Below are 15,261 nucleotides of genomic sequence, written 5' to 3' on the forward strand. Positions count from 1 at the left end.
GATCGCGAACGTTTAGAACAAAGGAAAAACCCTGATTTGTGCAGTTTTCATCTTTATGAAGTCACTAGTAAAGTGGCTTTTCACGTGGTAGCGTGGCCGAGCGGTCTAAGGCGCTGGATTAAGGCTCCAGTCTCTTCGGGGGCGTGGGTTCGAATCCCACCGCTGCCAGTAGTTTTTGCTTTAATATTATCTTTATCGTTGACTGTGTAAAATACCTGCCTGTCCATCTTGAGTGAAAGTTTGTTTTGTCGAAAGGAACTCTTTAATTCACTGACCAAATAATGGGAAGCATCGGCCGTAATCCAACGGTCAAATCTTGTTGCTTATATTTTTCGCATCTGGACTCTGTGACAACTTTATGGTGTGTTTAAGTAAAACTAGTTAGTTGGTAGTACCACTATTTAGTTTCGACTTTGCTTAAATGTGTCTCGGTAAAACGACATTAACGTTAACTAGCTGTCGTATGCGTTAGCAATAGACCTTACAAAATCTTAAGCTTTACTTTGGTAGGAGAAGCCCCACTTCTAAAGCTGTTCCGGATCAGTTGACGCCTTTTATTTCCCTCTTCCGGTTCAACCCTTAGAGCTTCTCATCCATGGCTACAACATAAAGGTGGTGTGTTCAAGTCTGATATTACCTAGTGTTTTGTAAGCATTATCCTTTTTTTTAATCACTAAAATATAAGCTTGAGACATGACTGCTTTACCACCGGGAGACCCACAGCTGGTCTCAATGATCGTCAGTCATTTAAAAACACAGGGGCTCTTCGACCAGTTCAGGAGAGACTGCCTGGCAGACGTTGATACAAAGGTAACGACTGACAGCATCTTCATAATGTAAAGTTAGTAGTGTTACCTGTCTGTCACATTTAGCTACAGTTGACATTTCGTATTACTGACTATGTAACGCTATGTATATGAGTAGCTAGTTTAGGTAACTGAAGGCAGTCATCTGTATTGTCAGGGTTCCCACGCATTCTGGAAAACCTCGGTTTCTTTTTGTTTTTGTTTTTTATTATTGTTCCAGTCACTGAAAAGTCGTGGAAATTGAGATAACTTAAATTGTACAAAAGACACTTCGTCATCCTGGAAAACAAGTTCACATTTTTGTATTTCCCGCTTGCTGAGGGCAAACCGCCACCAGCTGGCGGCTGAACTTAGGGTAATGTGTGAGATAAATTTGGAATGACAAGGACAGACGAATATGGCCTGCTTTTAGTAATGTATTGTACACGCTGAACACCCCAAGCCATTGGCTTTTAAATGCACCCAAAGTCACATCAGGTTGGTGAAAATTGTGTGAATAAAATCAACTGGACTGATCAAATCACAGTGAAATGTAGCCAGACAACCAAGAAATGTTAAGTAGCTTGCAGGTTGAAATGCAAACCTCAATAACTGTTGGCCAGTAACGAGTTTTACCTTTAAACGTGTTTAACATGTATTGGTCCACACTTGCAGAATTACTGTTTAACGTTAGTCGGCTAGCTTTTTAACACAATAAGACCAGTAATAGATTTGGCCATTGAGCCAGACTAAGCCTTTCTAGCAGGGCATGGTAGATTTGAGGCTCAAATGTATTCTTGAGTTGAATTGGAGTCCAAAGTAATGCTCCTTCGGGCACTTCCCGAGGATATCGTTATCTACAATGTCCATTGTTCTTATGTCATTGAAATTGTCCTGGAAAATTTTTCCTTGAAGAGTGGGAACCCTGAGACAGGGATCAGAAATGATCAAGGTGGATAAGTGATGAATTGCTTATCCGATCATATTTTCAGCGCAGATTTATTTTCATCCTATAACGAAACATAACAAAACACTGGTTAGAGCTAAAGCTATTGGTCAGACAACTGAGTCAGTGATAGATTTTACTAATTAGCCAGGTATGGCATTTATTTAACAGTTGTTATTAATACTCTCTCAGCTGGGATACTTTTCTTGCCTTTTCACTTGCAGCCTGTTTTTCTTTTTCAATGCATGTGAGGCAGTGCTTTATAAATCTGATGTTTGTCATGTGAAATAATTCCAGTATAATCTCCCTCACTCCCATACTCCCCAACAGCCAGCATATTTGAACCTGAAACAGAGAGTAGACAACTTTGTCTCTAATCACCTTTCTAATCACACGTGGAGCCCTCATTTGAACAAGAACCAGCTGAGAAACAACATCAGGCAGCTTGTCCTGCAGTAAGTGAGAACAGAGCAGTATCTCTTTTCCACTTGTGATTCTTATCACTGTTCATACAATAGTCCATCAGAAAGCATGCTCTACTATCTCAGGTTAAAAGAAACCAATATATTATTTAGCTCTGTGATGTTTTATGTGCAAATTACCCACAATTAAATCAAACTGTTCATCTTAGATCAGGGATGCTGGAGCAGGGAGTGGACAGGATTGTAGCGCAGGTGGTGGATCCCAAAATCAACCACATATTCAGGCCGCAGGTGGAGAGGGTGGTCCGTGAATTTCTCTCACCTGGCAGCTGCTCTGAGGAGCCACCGGCCCCACTGCCCTCAACAGAGACCAAACCAGACAGCAGTGTTACTGAGCAAGGTACATGACATTTCATGTCTTTACTAGCCATGAATACCATATTTATATTATATTTACTTCTTGTTATTCTGATTTTGACTACTGAAGGAAAAGAGTTTGTTTCCCTTGATGCACACGTCATAGGGAAGTCAGGACACAGGCGGTCTGCTAGTGTCTTCTGATCTGCATGTTCTTATTTGTATTTCTCCACATTCATTCTTTATACAGACAGTTGCCGGCTATTTAGCCCACTTTAATGCTTGTTCTAATAAACTTTCTTCCCCTTTGAGATTTCCTTAATACTGTATATCACGTGGTGGCTTTATATGCTCCCTAAATGAGATTTAAAAGACAAAAGTAAGCATCCTTTAAATTAAGTATCTGTGTTATTTTTTTTACACAGTTAACACCTGTCATTACATGCTCATATGTTCACAGCCTCATCATCTGCCCCACCTCCTGCTGCAAGCAGTGACGCCATGTCCATCCTGGACACCATCACTTCTCTCAACCAGGAGGCGAGCGTCAGGGCCAGTTCAGGCACAGAGAAAGCGCGGAAAGGCCAAGCTTCAGATGAGCACATGCAGCTGATGGAGGAGAGTGAACAAGACTTGAGTGTTGCTGAGGAAGTAGACAGCCACCATGATGGGACAACGCTAGAGGATGCCAGAGAAACAAAGGTGATACCAGAGGTCCAGGTGTCAGAAGTGATGCCAGAGGATACCCAGGAACAGATGGATCTGGGAAAAGAAGGGTTAATTGAGGAGGTAAAGATGGAAGAGGAGCAGTCAGGAGCTTCTGAGCAGACAGAGGAAGAGAAAGATAAGGCTGCAAGCAAGATTCCTGGAAAACCCTCAGAGGAGAAGCAGGAGGACGACCAGCTGAAATCCACCAATCAGGCCAAGCAGAAAGCCAGAGAGAGGATAAAGGAAGGTGAGCTGCTGTACTCTCTGATAAAATGAATGAACCAAGGAATTATGTGCAACTTATTTTTAGTCATTCAGAAGTTTGATACTGTTGATGCCAAAATGATTAGATGATTCTAGCTTCTCAAATATGAGGATTTGCTTCTTTTCCCTGTATTATAAAATAGTAAGCTGAATATCTTTAGGTTTTGAACTGTTGGACAAAAGAAGCACTTTGAAAAAGTCACCGCAGGTTTTTGAAAATTGTGACTGGTATGTTTTCAGTGTTTCAGGCATTTTGAAGAAATAATGTTTAAATAAAAATGGCCAGATAAATCAATAGCATAAAAGGAAAATAATCAATAGTTCATCCCTAAAAATAATAATTACCATGGAAACAGGCCTAATTAAGACAGGTTTAGTATTTATCAAATATTGTTATATACTATTATGATACATGTACTTTTTGATTTAACCGATGATTCCAGGTTATCCCAGATATTGTTGGCTAATATCTCATCTGCCTCTTTTACCCTTATTTCTGTATTACGATTGTTCTCGGTTATTAAAACCCCAGAAAGAGAATATATGAAAAATACATATAAGCATTTGATTAGCACATAGCTGACTTTAATGTTGCTTCATTTTTAATAGTCAAATTTAAATGCAGTAAAAGAGTAAGCGGTTGACAAAATGAATGTCTTTTCCCTGCAGAATACTCTCTGGAGGACTCTGATCTGGAAGGTCTAAGTGACATCACAGTGAGTTCTGTCCACACCAGCGACCTGTCGTCATTTGAGGAGGATAGTGAAGATGAGGAGCTGCTGATTGATTCTTCTGAAGAGGGGGAACTTCCACCAGATGGTCTCAACTTTTTCCATGACTATGTTTTTAAACTGCATATCATAGTGTTAAATATAGCCTCTACTAGCTCTACTCATGGTGTTGGATTTTAATGTTTGTGTGCTGTTCTTTCACCAGATCAAGGTGAGGAAGCAGAAAAGAAACACACCAGTGCAGATGCAGGAGAAGAAGACAAAGAAACAAAACCCCGGCGGAAGGCCTACGTTCACAAGCCCTTCCTCTACTCCCGTTACTATAGCGACTCTGATGATGAAATCACTGTGGAAGAGCGATGCTTCCAGAATTTGCTGGTATTTAGTGGAATCCATTCTTCCCTCCACCCGTGCAATGTTTCCTGTGCCACTGGCTGCAACACAACCCCAGAGCATGATAGATCCACCCCCATGCTTAATAGTTGGCAAGGTGTTCTTTTCATGAAATGCTGCTCCTTTTTTTCTCCAAACATGCCTTTGCTGATTGTGTCCAAAGAGTTCTATTTTAACTTCATCAGTCCACAGCACTTGTTTCCAAAACGCATCGGGCTTCTGTAGATGTCCTGTTGCATACTTCAGACGTTGGATTTTATGATGGGGACGCAGATAAGGTTTTCTTCTGCTGACTCTTCCATGAAGGCCTTGTCTGTGCAAGCATCGCTGCACCGTGGAACGGTGCACCACCACTCCTGAGTCTGCTAAATCTTCCTGCAGGTTTTTTGCAGTCAAATGTGGGTTTTGATTTGTCTTTCTGACCAGCATACGAGCAGTTCTGTCCGAGAGTTTTCTTGGTCTTCCAGATCTCATCTTGACCTCCCCAGTTCCCCTGATCTGCCATCTCTTATTTACATTTCTTACTGTGGAAACTGCAAGCTGACAACGCTTTGCTATCTTCTTGTAGCCTTCTCCTGCATTGTGGGCATCAATAACTTTCATTTTCAGGGTCTTACACAGCTGCTTAGAGGAACCCATGGTTGCTGGGTGTCCGCAAGTGTGTGCACAAGGTTTGAAGAGTCAAGGTATTTGTACAGCTTTGAAATTGGCATTTACCAATGACAGCTGTTGCTGTGCATCAGATCTAACGAGCTGATTAAGGTCTGAAACCTTGTGAGAGACTTTGAGACTCTGGAACTCTTAGGGTGCCCAAACTTTTGCACCATGCCATAATAATGTTTTTATTTTTTATTTTTGTTCAATTTTTGTGGGGCTTTTCTTTTTATTGGATTGTGTCCTGTCCTTCATGCTGCATCGTGACCTTTGTTCTTTCAGGCAAAGGATAAAGAGGAAAGGCTGCTGAAGAGACAGCAGAACAGGGAGCGAATGGAAGAGAAGCGCAAACAGAAAGCAGAGCAGACTCAAGAACAAGGTATTTCTTTCTCATGGGTTTGATGTTTGCTGTCAAGTGCTTTTCCTGTTGTGCGCTTGAATTTGACTTCAAAGTTTTTTGTCATTCCATGTATATGTGAGTCACTTTGTCTCATTTGCTATTATTTATGTTCCTCCCCACTGTGTACTACGCAAGACTGGGGTCTTCTTTGGGTCTATGTGGTGTTTATGTTTTGCTGTGAGGGCTTAAATATCTTCACTTCAGCTTTGTCTCTCCTCAGCCATTGGGGTCATCAGTTATTTCTAAACCTGTCCATGTTTTAGCTGTTGAATCTTTACTTGCTATGACAGTCTGCATGTGGGTTGTGGATAATTCAAATATGAATGAACAGTCTGTGCAAGGGAAGGAAAAATTGTCGGAATTTTGTTCACAACCCACATAGGCTTTCATTTTCTATTGTAATTGTGTAATGTCTGGAGTTTCCCCAAGATATTTGGGCTGCATCGTGTTTCTTACTTAACTGAAGAGATCATTTAGATTCAGTTATGTACACACAATCTGTAAATTGCAGTGAGTGATGTCCAGTTTGTTTAGTCATGCTGTGTACCCATAGTTTCTCTTTTGAAAATCAAACATGTCGTCATAATAACTTTGTGTTCTCTTATCTGTCACATCATTTATTAGACTTGATTTCCTATGCAGAGCACAAAAAACAAAAGTGTGGAGACATTGCTGGAGGACTGGAGGGCCCTAGGGCCAAAGAGGCTCGCAAAGAAAGGAAAGTTTTAGAGAAAAAAATGGCTCTCAACAGGAAGAGAAAACTAGACTCAAGGTACGTCATTTAAAACTCAGAAACAAATTAATGTAGCTTTGAACAGAATCAAATATTGTTGCACATGCTTACACAGTGCACATTGCAACAATCTCACCTTTCAGGATACAGGCTGATGTTTCAAGCAAGAAGAAAGGAGATACAGGAGGAGAGGGATCCAAGAAAGTGGTACGTGGATGCCACCAGGAATGAAACGGATTTCATCATAGATAAAATTGGTGGTTTGTAACAAACACTGTTTTGTCGTTTTAAAATAGGAAGTGAAATCTGCCAGTTCAAAGGCTCCATTACCAAAACTGTTTAGAAATCTGTCAGAATCAGCATCGTTTGATGAGAGGCACAGAAGGATGAGTGGCAGTGTGTCAGAAGATACTGGTGAAACCAAAAAGCTGTCTGACAAAGGCTGGACACACTCCTTCATCCTGGACTTGGAACAAGGTTCCCAAGAGGCTCTGAAACAACGTTCAGTTGGAAAATTTGACCGGCTGACCCGCAAAGAACTTCATACTAAAGAACGCAAAGACAAAGAACGCAGTCTGTCTGATGAACGTGCAAAACTCAAACAAAAGCAGGAGAAGAAATCTGAACACCAGGTTGATGAATCTCAGCAGAGGGAAGGTGTGAAATTGTCTTCTGAAGAGAAAGGTGAGAAGAAGCCTAAGATTAAAAGTGAGAGGAAAATGATGGGAAACACAAGAGACGGAAAGGTGTCTGTGTCTGAAGTTGTTGCTGACGAGGGTCCTAAAGATGCCAAGAAGGTAAAAGCTCCATCCACTGAGGCTGCTAAAGCAGAGGACAAGGAGAAAGAAAAGGACAAAATGAGGGATAAAGATAAGAGCAAAGATAAAGAAAAGGCCAAAGGGGAGAAAACTTCAGCTAAAAGTGATTTCAAGCAGCTGCCTCGCCCAGACTCCGCTGGTTCCTCTGAGGATCGGTCTGACATGGAGCCTGGGTCTGACAGCAGCAAGAAGAAAGATAAACAACATGGCAAAGAAGTCCTGAAGAGGTCAAAGAGCCAGACTGAGGACAAGCAAGGAGGAGAAAAGCCCAAATCTAAAATGGATAGTAAAGACAGCGAGAAGGAGAAAACTAAAGCAGATCAAGACAGCCAGAAACCAAACAAGTCCACATCTGAAGCAGACAAAGATCCAAAGAGGGTTAAACCAACAGAAAAAGGAAGAATTGTGGAAAAATCTAAATCTAAATCCAAAGAGGAAACAAAGACTGACAAGAGAGTTCAGAGCTCAGAAGTCAGAAGTGCAGGTGGTGCATCTATCAGCAAACCTGAGACAAAGGAGAAAAAAAAAGAGGGAAATGCAAAGGAACAGTGGAAGGTTTCCGAAGACTTTTCACATGAGAAATCAGAAATTAAGAGTGCAAAGAAAAAACTAGAGAAGAAGGATAAAGTCCCAGAAAAGAAAGGCGATAGCCAAGAAGAGAAGAAACCACCCAGAGAAGACAAATTGGAAAAGTCTGATAAATCTTCAAAGTCTCCAGTCGTATCTCTGAGTCTTGAGGCAGATGAGCCACCTAAGAAACCATCTGTTCTCCAGGACACGAGCGCAGACTCTGATCTCGTCACCACCTCATTCTCAGACGACACCTGTGATGCCTTGAATGACATCACCCCTGAGCCACCCGAAGGTGAGACAATGTCACGACTCAGCGAGATGCCAGTTGTGCCGGCTGAGGCGGATGCTCTACTGACTCTTATGGATGTTTGCACCTCAGCAGAGGCGAGACTTCCACCTGAGGCCATTCAAGGGGATGTGTCTGTTGCGATGGCGCTTCATGATGCCGATATGAAGATGAAAGAGGCAGCTCTGACTCTGCTCTCTATGGACCCAGACAGCACAGTGTCCTCCAGCTTAATCAGTCCAGACAAAAGGGAAGAACCAGAAGTGAATCCACCCACCCCACAACTGATGGAAACAACTGCAGCTGAAGAAGAAGAAGAAAAAGAAGAGCAGCATCTTCGTTTGGATGTGCAGACAGCTGCTGAAACTGAGTTCCCAGCTACCGAGTCGTCGCCACTTGCACCTAAACCAACTGCTGAGCTTGGTGATGAAAAACCAAACACTGCAGGTACATGGGGAAAAATATTTATTATTGGCTCCTTAAATATGTCAGAATGTTTCCATAATTAAAAAAGCCAAATATGTGTTTCTGTATAGAAGAGTCTCAAAGGTCAGAGAGAGAAATGGACATGTCAGCGTTTGAAAGTACAGGGGTGATTGCACCACAGGTAACTAAAATCCCTTTGTCAAATGTATTCCCAGTTTAGCTTTTATTTTGACATTTTGGACTAGTTCATTTGTCCCAGTGTGCTTCTTGTTGATCAGAAAATGAACAGTCAGTGGAGAGTTTCTTGCTGTGGAAAATCATTCTTCCGTCTTCTGCACAGGAGGTTGACACTCCCTTAAATGAATGCCAGGATTCTTTGAATGAGAATGAAACCAAAAAGGCAGAACTTCCCCCCAAAACACAGCCTGATGACAAACTGGTACCACCAGCAGCTGACAAAGAAGGTAAGCTGTATCTCCTATTTTAGATAAAACATTTCATATGTTCTTTACTATTTTATATGTCCAGTGTGAATTTAGTTGTGTAGTAGAAGAGATTGTTTGTGTATCAGCTCAATATGCGCATTTACTTTATTTTATGTTCTACAACAATTCAGCTGCAGCTGGACCAGAAGAGGTCGGAGAGACAACAGTAGCCATCGTCTCAAATACCACTGACCAAGTCTCAGAAATGTCCAGCAAACAAGGTGAGTTCATCAAAACATTTTGGTTGACTAGAACAAGGTTTTATTTGGGTGACTATGAACTTATTAGCATTTCATTGTTACTCTAGAACAAATGGACCCAGATGTTTCAGACACAAAGACAGTCCCCGAGGTGAGGTACCATTCATGGTTTAGACACTTTCATTGTTTACTTAAAATTTTTATGTTAAACTAAAATTCAGTCATCATTCATAACCAATAGGCAGAGGAAGTGGTCGCTGAGGAGACCCAGACCAACGTGGATGCAAATGGCAAGTCTTTTCTCTTTTACAAACATTAAAACCTGGGAAACAGGCAGTATTTTTACCTGTGTCTTTTCACCACTAGATGAAGCTGAGAGCAAGACAGTAGAAGAAACTGTCACAGCAGAAAAGAGTGACCCACAAAGTGTAAGTGTAAAACTATTAACTAATAACCTTTAACTCAATTTATCACAACCTCTGGTTACATACTTACATGTGTATTGTTGTACTTTTCTGACCTGTGGAGCATTTTGTCTAGATGGAAACCAGTGTTTCAGACCAGACTGAGGAGGTCGGAGAAGGTGAACCTGAGAGTCGGCCCAAAATAGTGAAACAAATCAGTGAGTTGTGAATTTAAAAAAAAAAAAAATCATGTAATGATTGAACTTGCTGATCCCACTGTTTTAGGAGAGAGTCTGAATGTTGTCTCATTTATAGCTGATGAACACTTGTAAAGATATTTACAGACTGTGAAATGTGACAAAGGGTGACATTGTTTTGTGTATGCACTGTAATCATTTGTAATTGTTTTGATGGTGATTAAGAGCTTACTGCACCTTCAGGAAGCTCAAACTAGAACTGAATACTGATTTTCCTGCAGCTTTTTTTCCTTTTTCCTACAAACACAGTTGGTTCTTTTGCCGTTAATCTCAGTCATTGCTATTTTTCAGGTAACGTCTCCAGCACAGACAGCCAGGAAGATGAGAAGGGATCAGACCTGTCAGAAAAAGTATCTGTTTTCAGAAGTCTGTTTAAAAGCCTGTCATATGCAGTGAATTGGTTGTTGATGCTGTACATCCTGTGCCAACACTTTTTTCTTTTGTTCCGTAGGAAGAAAAGACAGAGGGAAGAGAAAGACGAAAACGAAAGCTGTCCAGTCAAAATGTTATAGCATTGAAAGAATCTGGTAACGTATCTGAAGTTTATTTCCACACCTACAAGTTTCCATATTTAAAGATTATATTAATTTACACAGTTTGAAATTGTCCCCAAACCAAAAGTTATTATTGTTATTATTAGATGAAGATAGGTGGCGCGGTGGTTAGTACTGTTGCCTCACAGCGAGAAGATTCCGGGTTCGAGCCCCGGCCGACTCGCGGCCTTTCTGTGTGGAGTTTGCATGTTCTCCCCGTGTTTGCATGGGTTCCCTCCGGGGGGCAGCTTAGGTTGATTGGTGTCTCTAAATTGCCCGTAGGAGTGAATGTGTGTGAGTGGTTGTTTGTCTGTGTGTCCAGGGTGTACCCCGCCTCGTGCCCGCGGCTGGCTGGGATTGGCTCCAGCCCCCCGTGACCCTGTTTGGGACTAAGCAGTATAGAAAATGGTTGGATGGATCCAGTCAGTAAATAACAGCTACCATTTATCAGTAAAATGATTCCAGTGCTGAACTCCTCCAAGCAGCCGCCTTGGTGTGAGGATTGACAGTGGAATAACAATCTAATGGAATAATATGAACTGATTTGTATTTTTCTTTTTACGCATCAGGTGATCAGCATGAAGAGAAGGAAAGTAAAGAGCAGCCACCTGCTGAGGTAAATACAGCCTTTTTCATACCAGCTTCATCACACAAAAGCCATGTGGCTGGAAAAAAAAAATTAGTGCACGAACAATGGAAAAGTACCCATCGTGTTTATCTGACACCAGCTGTTTAATTTGAATCCACACTGCATGGCACACGGGCTTTTTATCTTCAGGAAACTGAGAAGGCTGCTGAAGTCAAAACACCACGCAGGGGACGGTCATCCAAAACCATCAAGGAGGGGGAGAAGGACCAACCCAACGAACCTGAGAAACTGGAGGAGACTCCGAGCCGCAGGAGAAGATGCTCAGGAGCTGCAGCCAAAGAAGCCACTGCTGGTAAGATGTTCACTTTAAATTACCCATAGGTGAAAAAAAAAAAAAAAAAAAAAAAAAAGTCATTCATTCGATAAACTTTTCTTCCTGAAAATCTTCCAGCTGTGTCATGTACAAAATGGTGATGTTTCTGCCTGAAACAAATTTTATGTAACTTAATGTTTTGCCATAGTACTGTCCAGGTGTATTTTGGCTGCATTTATTCTGTTGTTTGCAGCCAAATATACAAAATCAGTCAAGATCTGAAAAATCTAACTGATGAACCTGTACAGTAAAATGGAAATTACTGATCAACTGTATAAATGTTTGACCGTGATGAAGTGTTGTAACATTTTCTCCGACATGTTGCTACACTGCTGTCATGTTAAATAATTAAATGTTACAATTTTTATTTTATTGTTACTTATAATGAACAGATTGTTTGTGGTTCAAATGTCTAAAGTCTGTTTTAACTTCAGATAATCAGGACAACGATGAGATTAAAGAAGAGGAGAAAACTGATGAAGCTTCATCAGAGAAAGAGGTGTGTTCAGAAAAGTGCACCACTTAGTATGTAACAGTACCAGGTTTAGTATTGTGCTTATTTTTGTTTGTTAGCAGGCACAGTTTTATGTTGGTAATTACTCATGATGATTGAATCCTGCCAGCTGATAACTATCAACAACGTTGAGTGTACATAATACTATTTTGGTTTTCTCTATTTTTACCTTTATTAGCGAACAGAAGAAGAAGGTGCACCCATGAAAAGTGGTCGACGAGGAAGTCAGGTCAATGTGCCGACTCCAGTTCCAGAGGAAACTGAAGCTGCAGGAAGCTCTGACTCCAGCGAGACAGCTGGCGCACGTACGTTTGTTTTGTGTGTGCACTTCTTCTTCCTTACTTAGCACTGTTAACCTGTAAAACTAACTTCAAGGAAGGCTATGAGTAATCCCTTCCAAACTATTTTCTGACTGATCTTTGTACATTATACAGAAGTGATAATGGGAAACATTTAGAATAAAATAGTTCATAGTTAAAGCTGGTGTTGTACTGGACTACGTTAAATTCAGAGGTGTCTCTGTATTTTTGTCCTGCCCATTGACCTAATGGGTCAGAATATTAGGAACTGAAACATTTTGAGCTTCGTAAAAACAAATGTTAAGGCAGAAGTGCATACAGATGTACAGCTGGTCATAATGTTATGCCATTGGTATATGTACAGTATATATGCATTTTCTTTTTTGATCAATCATATTTCCGTTCCAGGTAAACCAGCAGTGAAGAGAAAGAGGTTGGAGGAAACAGAGGAATCCTTGGAGGTGAGATTTATTATTTTTGTTTAAATATTCTCTGCAACCCGTTTCTCACTTCCTCCAGTTTGTAATTACTTCCTTTATCCCTCCATGAAAGACAAAGTTCAAGTTGCTATTTGTGCGTCTTGATGTGTATTCAAATATTCTGTAGGAAACCCAAGCTGTTAAGGAGGTGAAAGAATACAACGCTCAACAGGAACAAAGTGAGCAACAGCCTGAAAAAGACAGCGGTAAGAACACACATGCACACACACACTTGTGCAAATTAAATTAAATTATAGGTGTGAAAACATAGTAGAGGTTCTTGCATATTTCAGACACATTACTTATGGATACTAATAGTAGTGACAAAACATCACTAGCCTCAGTGAGTTAGGAGCAGAACGAGTTACCTTGGTCATTGGTCTCTCTATCCTACATTTCCAGGTGGTTCTCCTTTGCTGAGCCAGAGGGATGAGGGACAAGAGGAGGTCAAAGAGGAGAGCTGCAACAAGAAGAAAGCAGAAGATGTATGTTGGCATTAAAAAAATAATTTGGCAGTTAGGGTGGTTTTTAAATATCATGCATCAGTCAGTTTTAGCTGTCTTTAGTGTGTACAGTTAAATCTGAACCTTAGTCTTTTCTTTTTAAAACTTTAGTGGTGTAACAATAAAATAAAATTTGTAATAGAAGTGCATTTTCATCACCTTCCCAGACTGAGGAGGAGCAACAACTAGAGGACCAAGAGATGACTCCAAAGAGAGGTGCTCGGAGGGGGCGGCCCTCAAAGGCAGCTGCAGCCACAGACAACTCGGGTAAGGAAACTTTAAAGCTCGATTTCAATGTAGCTAAATTAGGGTAAAAGTAATATTTTAAAAAGACAGTTTGTCACATTTTATGTTTTTATACCTTTTACTGCATGTTGTAGTGAAACAAGATTCTTGAAGAGAATCTAATCCTCGATGTCCATTTATCATCTTTTCTACAGATAAAAAGGTAGAAGAAAAAGAAATTGCGCAGAATGATGAGGAGGAGGAGGATGGTGAGAAAGAGGATGAAGAAAAGGAAATGGCAACCAGAGCTACCACACGGTCAGCAGCTCGCCTGGAGGCTGAAAGGTACTTTCAGAGCAATTTAAATATTGTTTGAGCTATTGATTAGCATCTACAGTGCAAACACCCAGGAAAGGCAAGTAATTAAAACACGATAAATCAGTTTAACATGGAGTCCACGACATATTGGCAGAGCGCCTGAGGAAAGCCCTAAAACACCTCAGTACTTTATACTGTGCTAGAAAACTCGGTTGTGCAAATACAGCTCTATAAACAGTCCTGACAGTGTATCATCCTCCATGCAGATGAAGTGGTCTAGAGTCGGTACTAATGAATGAGTCTCTGATTGTTTTACTGCTGAATGTTTGCACTCTGAAGGCATCGTCACTGTCATGTCCTATTAAATGAAAGCTAGGAAGATTTAGCACTAAAACAATAACTTGTTGTACTATATTTGTTTTTATTTCTCCTCAGAAACAAGCCAAGTAAACCATCCACCCGGGCAAGTCGACAGAGTGGTAAAGAGGAGACCGCAGCTGGCGCACGGTGAGTTTGGCTCATTGAGGTTGAGCAGAACGAACAAGCTTCAAGGGGCAGCCGACCAAAACTGGCTGCTGCTCTGTGAAAGAGAACATTTTACCAGAGGTTTTCTCGGAAAGAAGTCATTTTGCATGACCTAAGCTGTTTTAACCAACTGTGTATATGAAACATCTGTAATCACACTACAAAATACTATAAATAAGATAAATCTATAACTTAATTTTTTAAGAATATTTTAGGTGGAAGACAACACTTGGTTTTGTATATAGTTTCTGAATAACACCCACAACTTCTTAAATGGTCAAATCATAATGAACTACAAAAATTAGCTGTTTTTCCACCATATGTTACAGCACAGGGCAACTACTATAATATCAATCTGTCAAAATGAAAACACGTCTTCTCTACTACACCAAGCTTCATTCACCAGATGTTTCCAGCTTCCTGCTTCCTCTGTACACTGATCAGGCATAACATTATGACCACTTCAGTGCGACACTTCTGCCTTAACATTTGTGTTTATGTTGTACTGGACTACATAAACTGAAATATCACATGGTCATAAGTATTCAGACCCTTTGCTGTGACACTCATATATTTAACTTAGGTGCTGTCCATTTCTTCTGATCATCCCTGAGATGGTTCTACACCTTCATTTGAGTCCAGCTGTGTTTGATTATACTGATTGGACATGATTAGGAAAGCCACACACCTGTCTATATAAGACCCTACAGCTCACACTGCATGTCAGAGCAAATGAGAATCATGAGGTCAAAGGAACTGCCTGAAGAGCTCACAGACAGAATTGTGGCAAGGCACAGATCTGGCCAAGGTTACAAAAAAAATTTCTGCTGCACTTAAGGTTCCAAAGAGCACAGTGGCCTCCATAATCCTTAAATGGAAGACGTTTAGGACGACCAGAACCCTTCCTAGAGCTGGCCGTCCGGCCAAACTGAGCTATCGGGGGAGAAGAGCCTCGGTGAGAGAGGTACAGAAGAACCCAAAGATGACTGTGGCTGAGCTCCAGAGATGCAGTCGGGAGATGGGAGAAAGTTGTAGAAAGTCAACCATCACTGCAGCCCCCC

The 15,261-nt window shown here is 41.0% G+C and overlaps 2 protein-coding genes and 1 non-coding gene across 4 annotated transcripts in view; all 3 read left to right on the plus strand.

Annotated features, from left to right (window-relative positions):
• Window positions 1-86: 86 nt before the first annotated feature.
• Window positions 87-168, plus strand: trnal-aag (transfer RNA leucine (anticodon AAG)). The gene has a single exon. It is a non-coding gene; the product is annotated as a tRNA-Leu (tRNA).
• A 312-nt stretch (window positions 169-480) lies between these two features.
• Window positions 481-5,570, plus strand: LOC109974531 (biorientation of chromosomes in cell division protein 1-like 1). Its single transcript, XM_020624749.1, has 7 exons — window positions 481-810; window positions 2,062-2,186; window positions 2,363-2,553; window positions 2,971-3,465; window positions 4,152-4,301; window positions 4,419-4,587; window positions 5,543-5,570. Exons 1-7 carry the CDS (start codon window positions 694-696, stop codon window positions 5,568-5,570), a joined length of 1,275 nt encoding a protein of 424 aa, XP_020480405.1. The 5' UTR covers window positions 481-693.
• The window catches only part of LOC109974541 (biorientation of chromosomes in cell division protein 1-like 1), a 13,795-nt gene continuing 4,046 nt past the window's right edge, over window positions 5,513-15,261 (plus strand). The window contains exons 1-23 of one of the 2 annotated variants that reach the window (XM_020624767.1): window positions 5,513-5,639; window positions 6,285-6,432; window positions 6,537-6,600; window positions 6,690-8,517; window positions 8,607-8,677; window positions 8,837-8,960; window positions 9,113-9,202; window positions 9,289-9,332; window positions 9,423-9,471; window positions 9,548-9,609; window positions 9,722-9,803; window positions 10,134-10,192; window positions 10,294-10,369; window positions 10,945-10,991; window positions 11,154-11,316; window positions 11,772-11,836; window positions 12,030-12,156; window positions 12,559-12,611; window positions 12,757-12,835; window positions 13,032-13,114; window positions 13,300-13,399; window positions 13,573-13,702; window positions 14,111-14,182. In XM_020624767.1, coding sequence (XP_020480423.1) covers window positions 5,594-5,639; window positions 6,285-6,432; window positions 6,537-6,600; window positions 6,690-8,517; window positions 8,607-8,677; window positions 8,837-8,960; window positions 9,113-9,202; window positions 9,289-9,332; window positions 9,423-9,471; window positions 9,548-9,609; window positions 9,722-9,803; window positions 10,134-10,192; window positions 10,294-10,369; window positions 10,945-10,991; window positions 11,154-11,316; window positions 11,772-11,836; window positions 12,030-12,156; window positions 12,559-12,611; window positions 12,757-12,835; window positions 13,032-13,114; window positions 13,300-13,399; window positions 13,573-13,702; window positions 14,111-14,182 — 3,662 coding nt within the window. In that variant the 5' untranslated portion in view covers window positions 5,513-5,593. The remainder of the gene's footprint in view (window positions 5,640-6,284; window positions 6,433-6,536; window positions 6,601-6,689; window positions 8,518-8,606; window positions 8,678-8,836; window positions 8,961-9,112; window positions 9,203-9,288; window positions 9,333-9,422; window positions 9,472-9,547; window positions 9,610-9,721; window positions 9,804-10,133; window positions 10,193-10,293; window positions 10,370-10,944; window positions 10,992-11,153; window positions 11,317-11,771; window positions 11,837-12,029; window positions 12,157-12,558; window positions 12,612-12,756; window positions 12,836-13,031; window positions 13,115-13,299; window positions 13,400-13,572; window positions 13,703-14,110; window positions 14,183-15,261) is intronic. The other variant, XM_020624768.1, reaches the window with a different exon arrangement.

This window comes from Monopterus albus, unplaced genomic scaffold, assembly GCF_001952655.1.
Source record: "Monopterus albus unplaced genomic scaffold, M_albus_1.0 scaffold337.1, whole genome shotgun sequence".
NCBI lineage: Eukaryota > Metazoa > Chordata > Actinopteri > Synbranchiformes > Synbranchidae > Monopterus > Monopterus albus.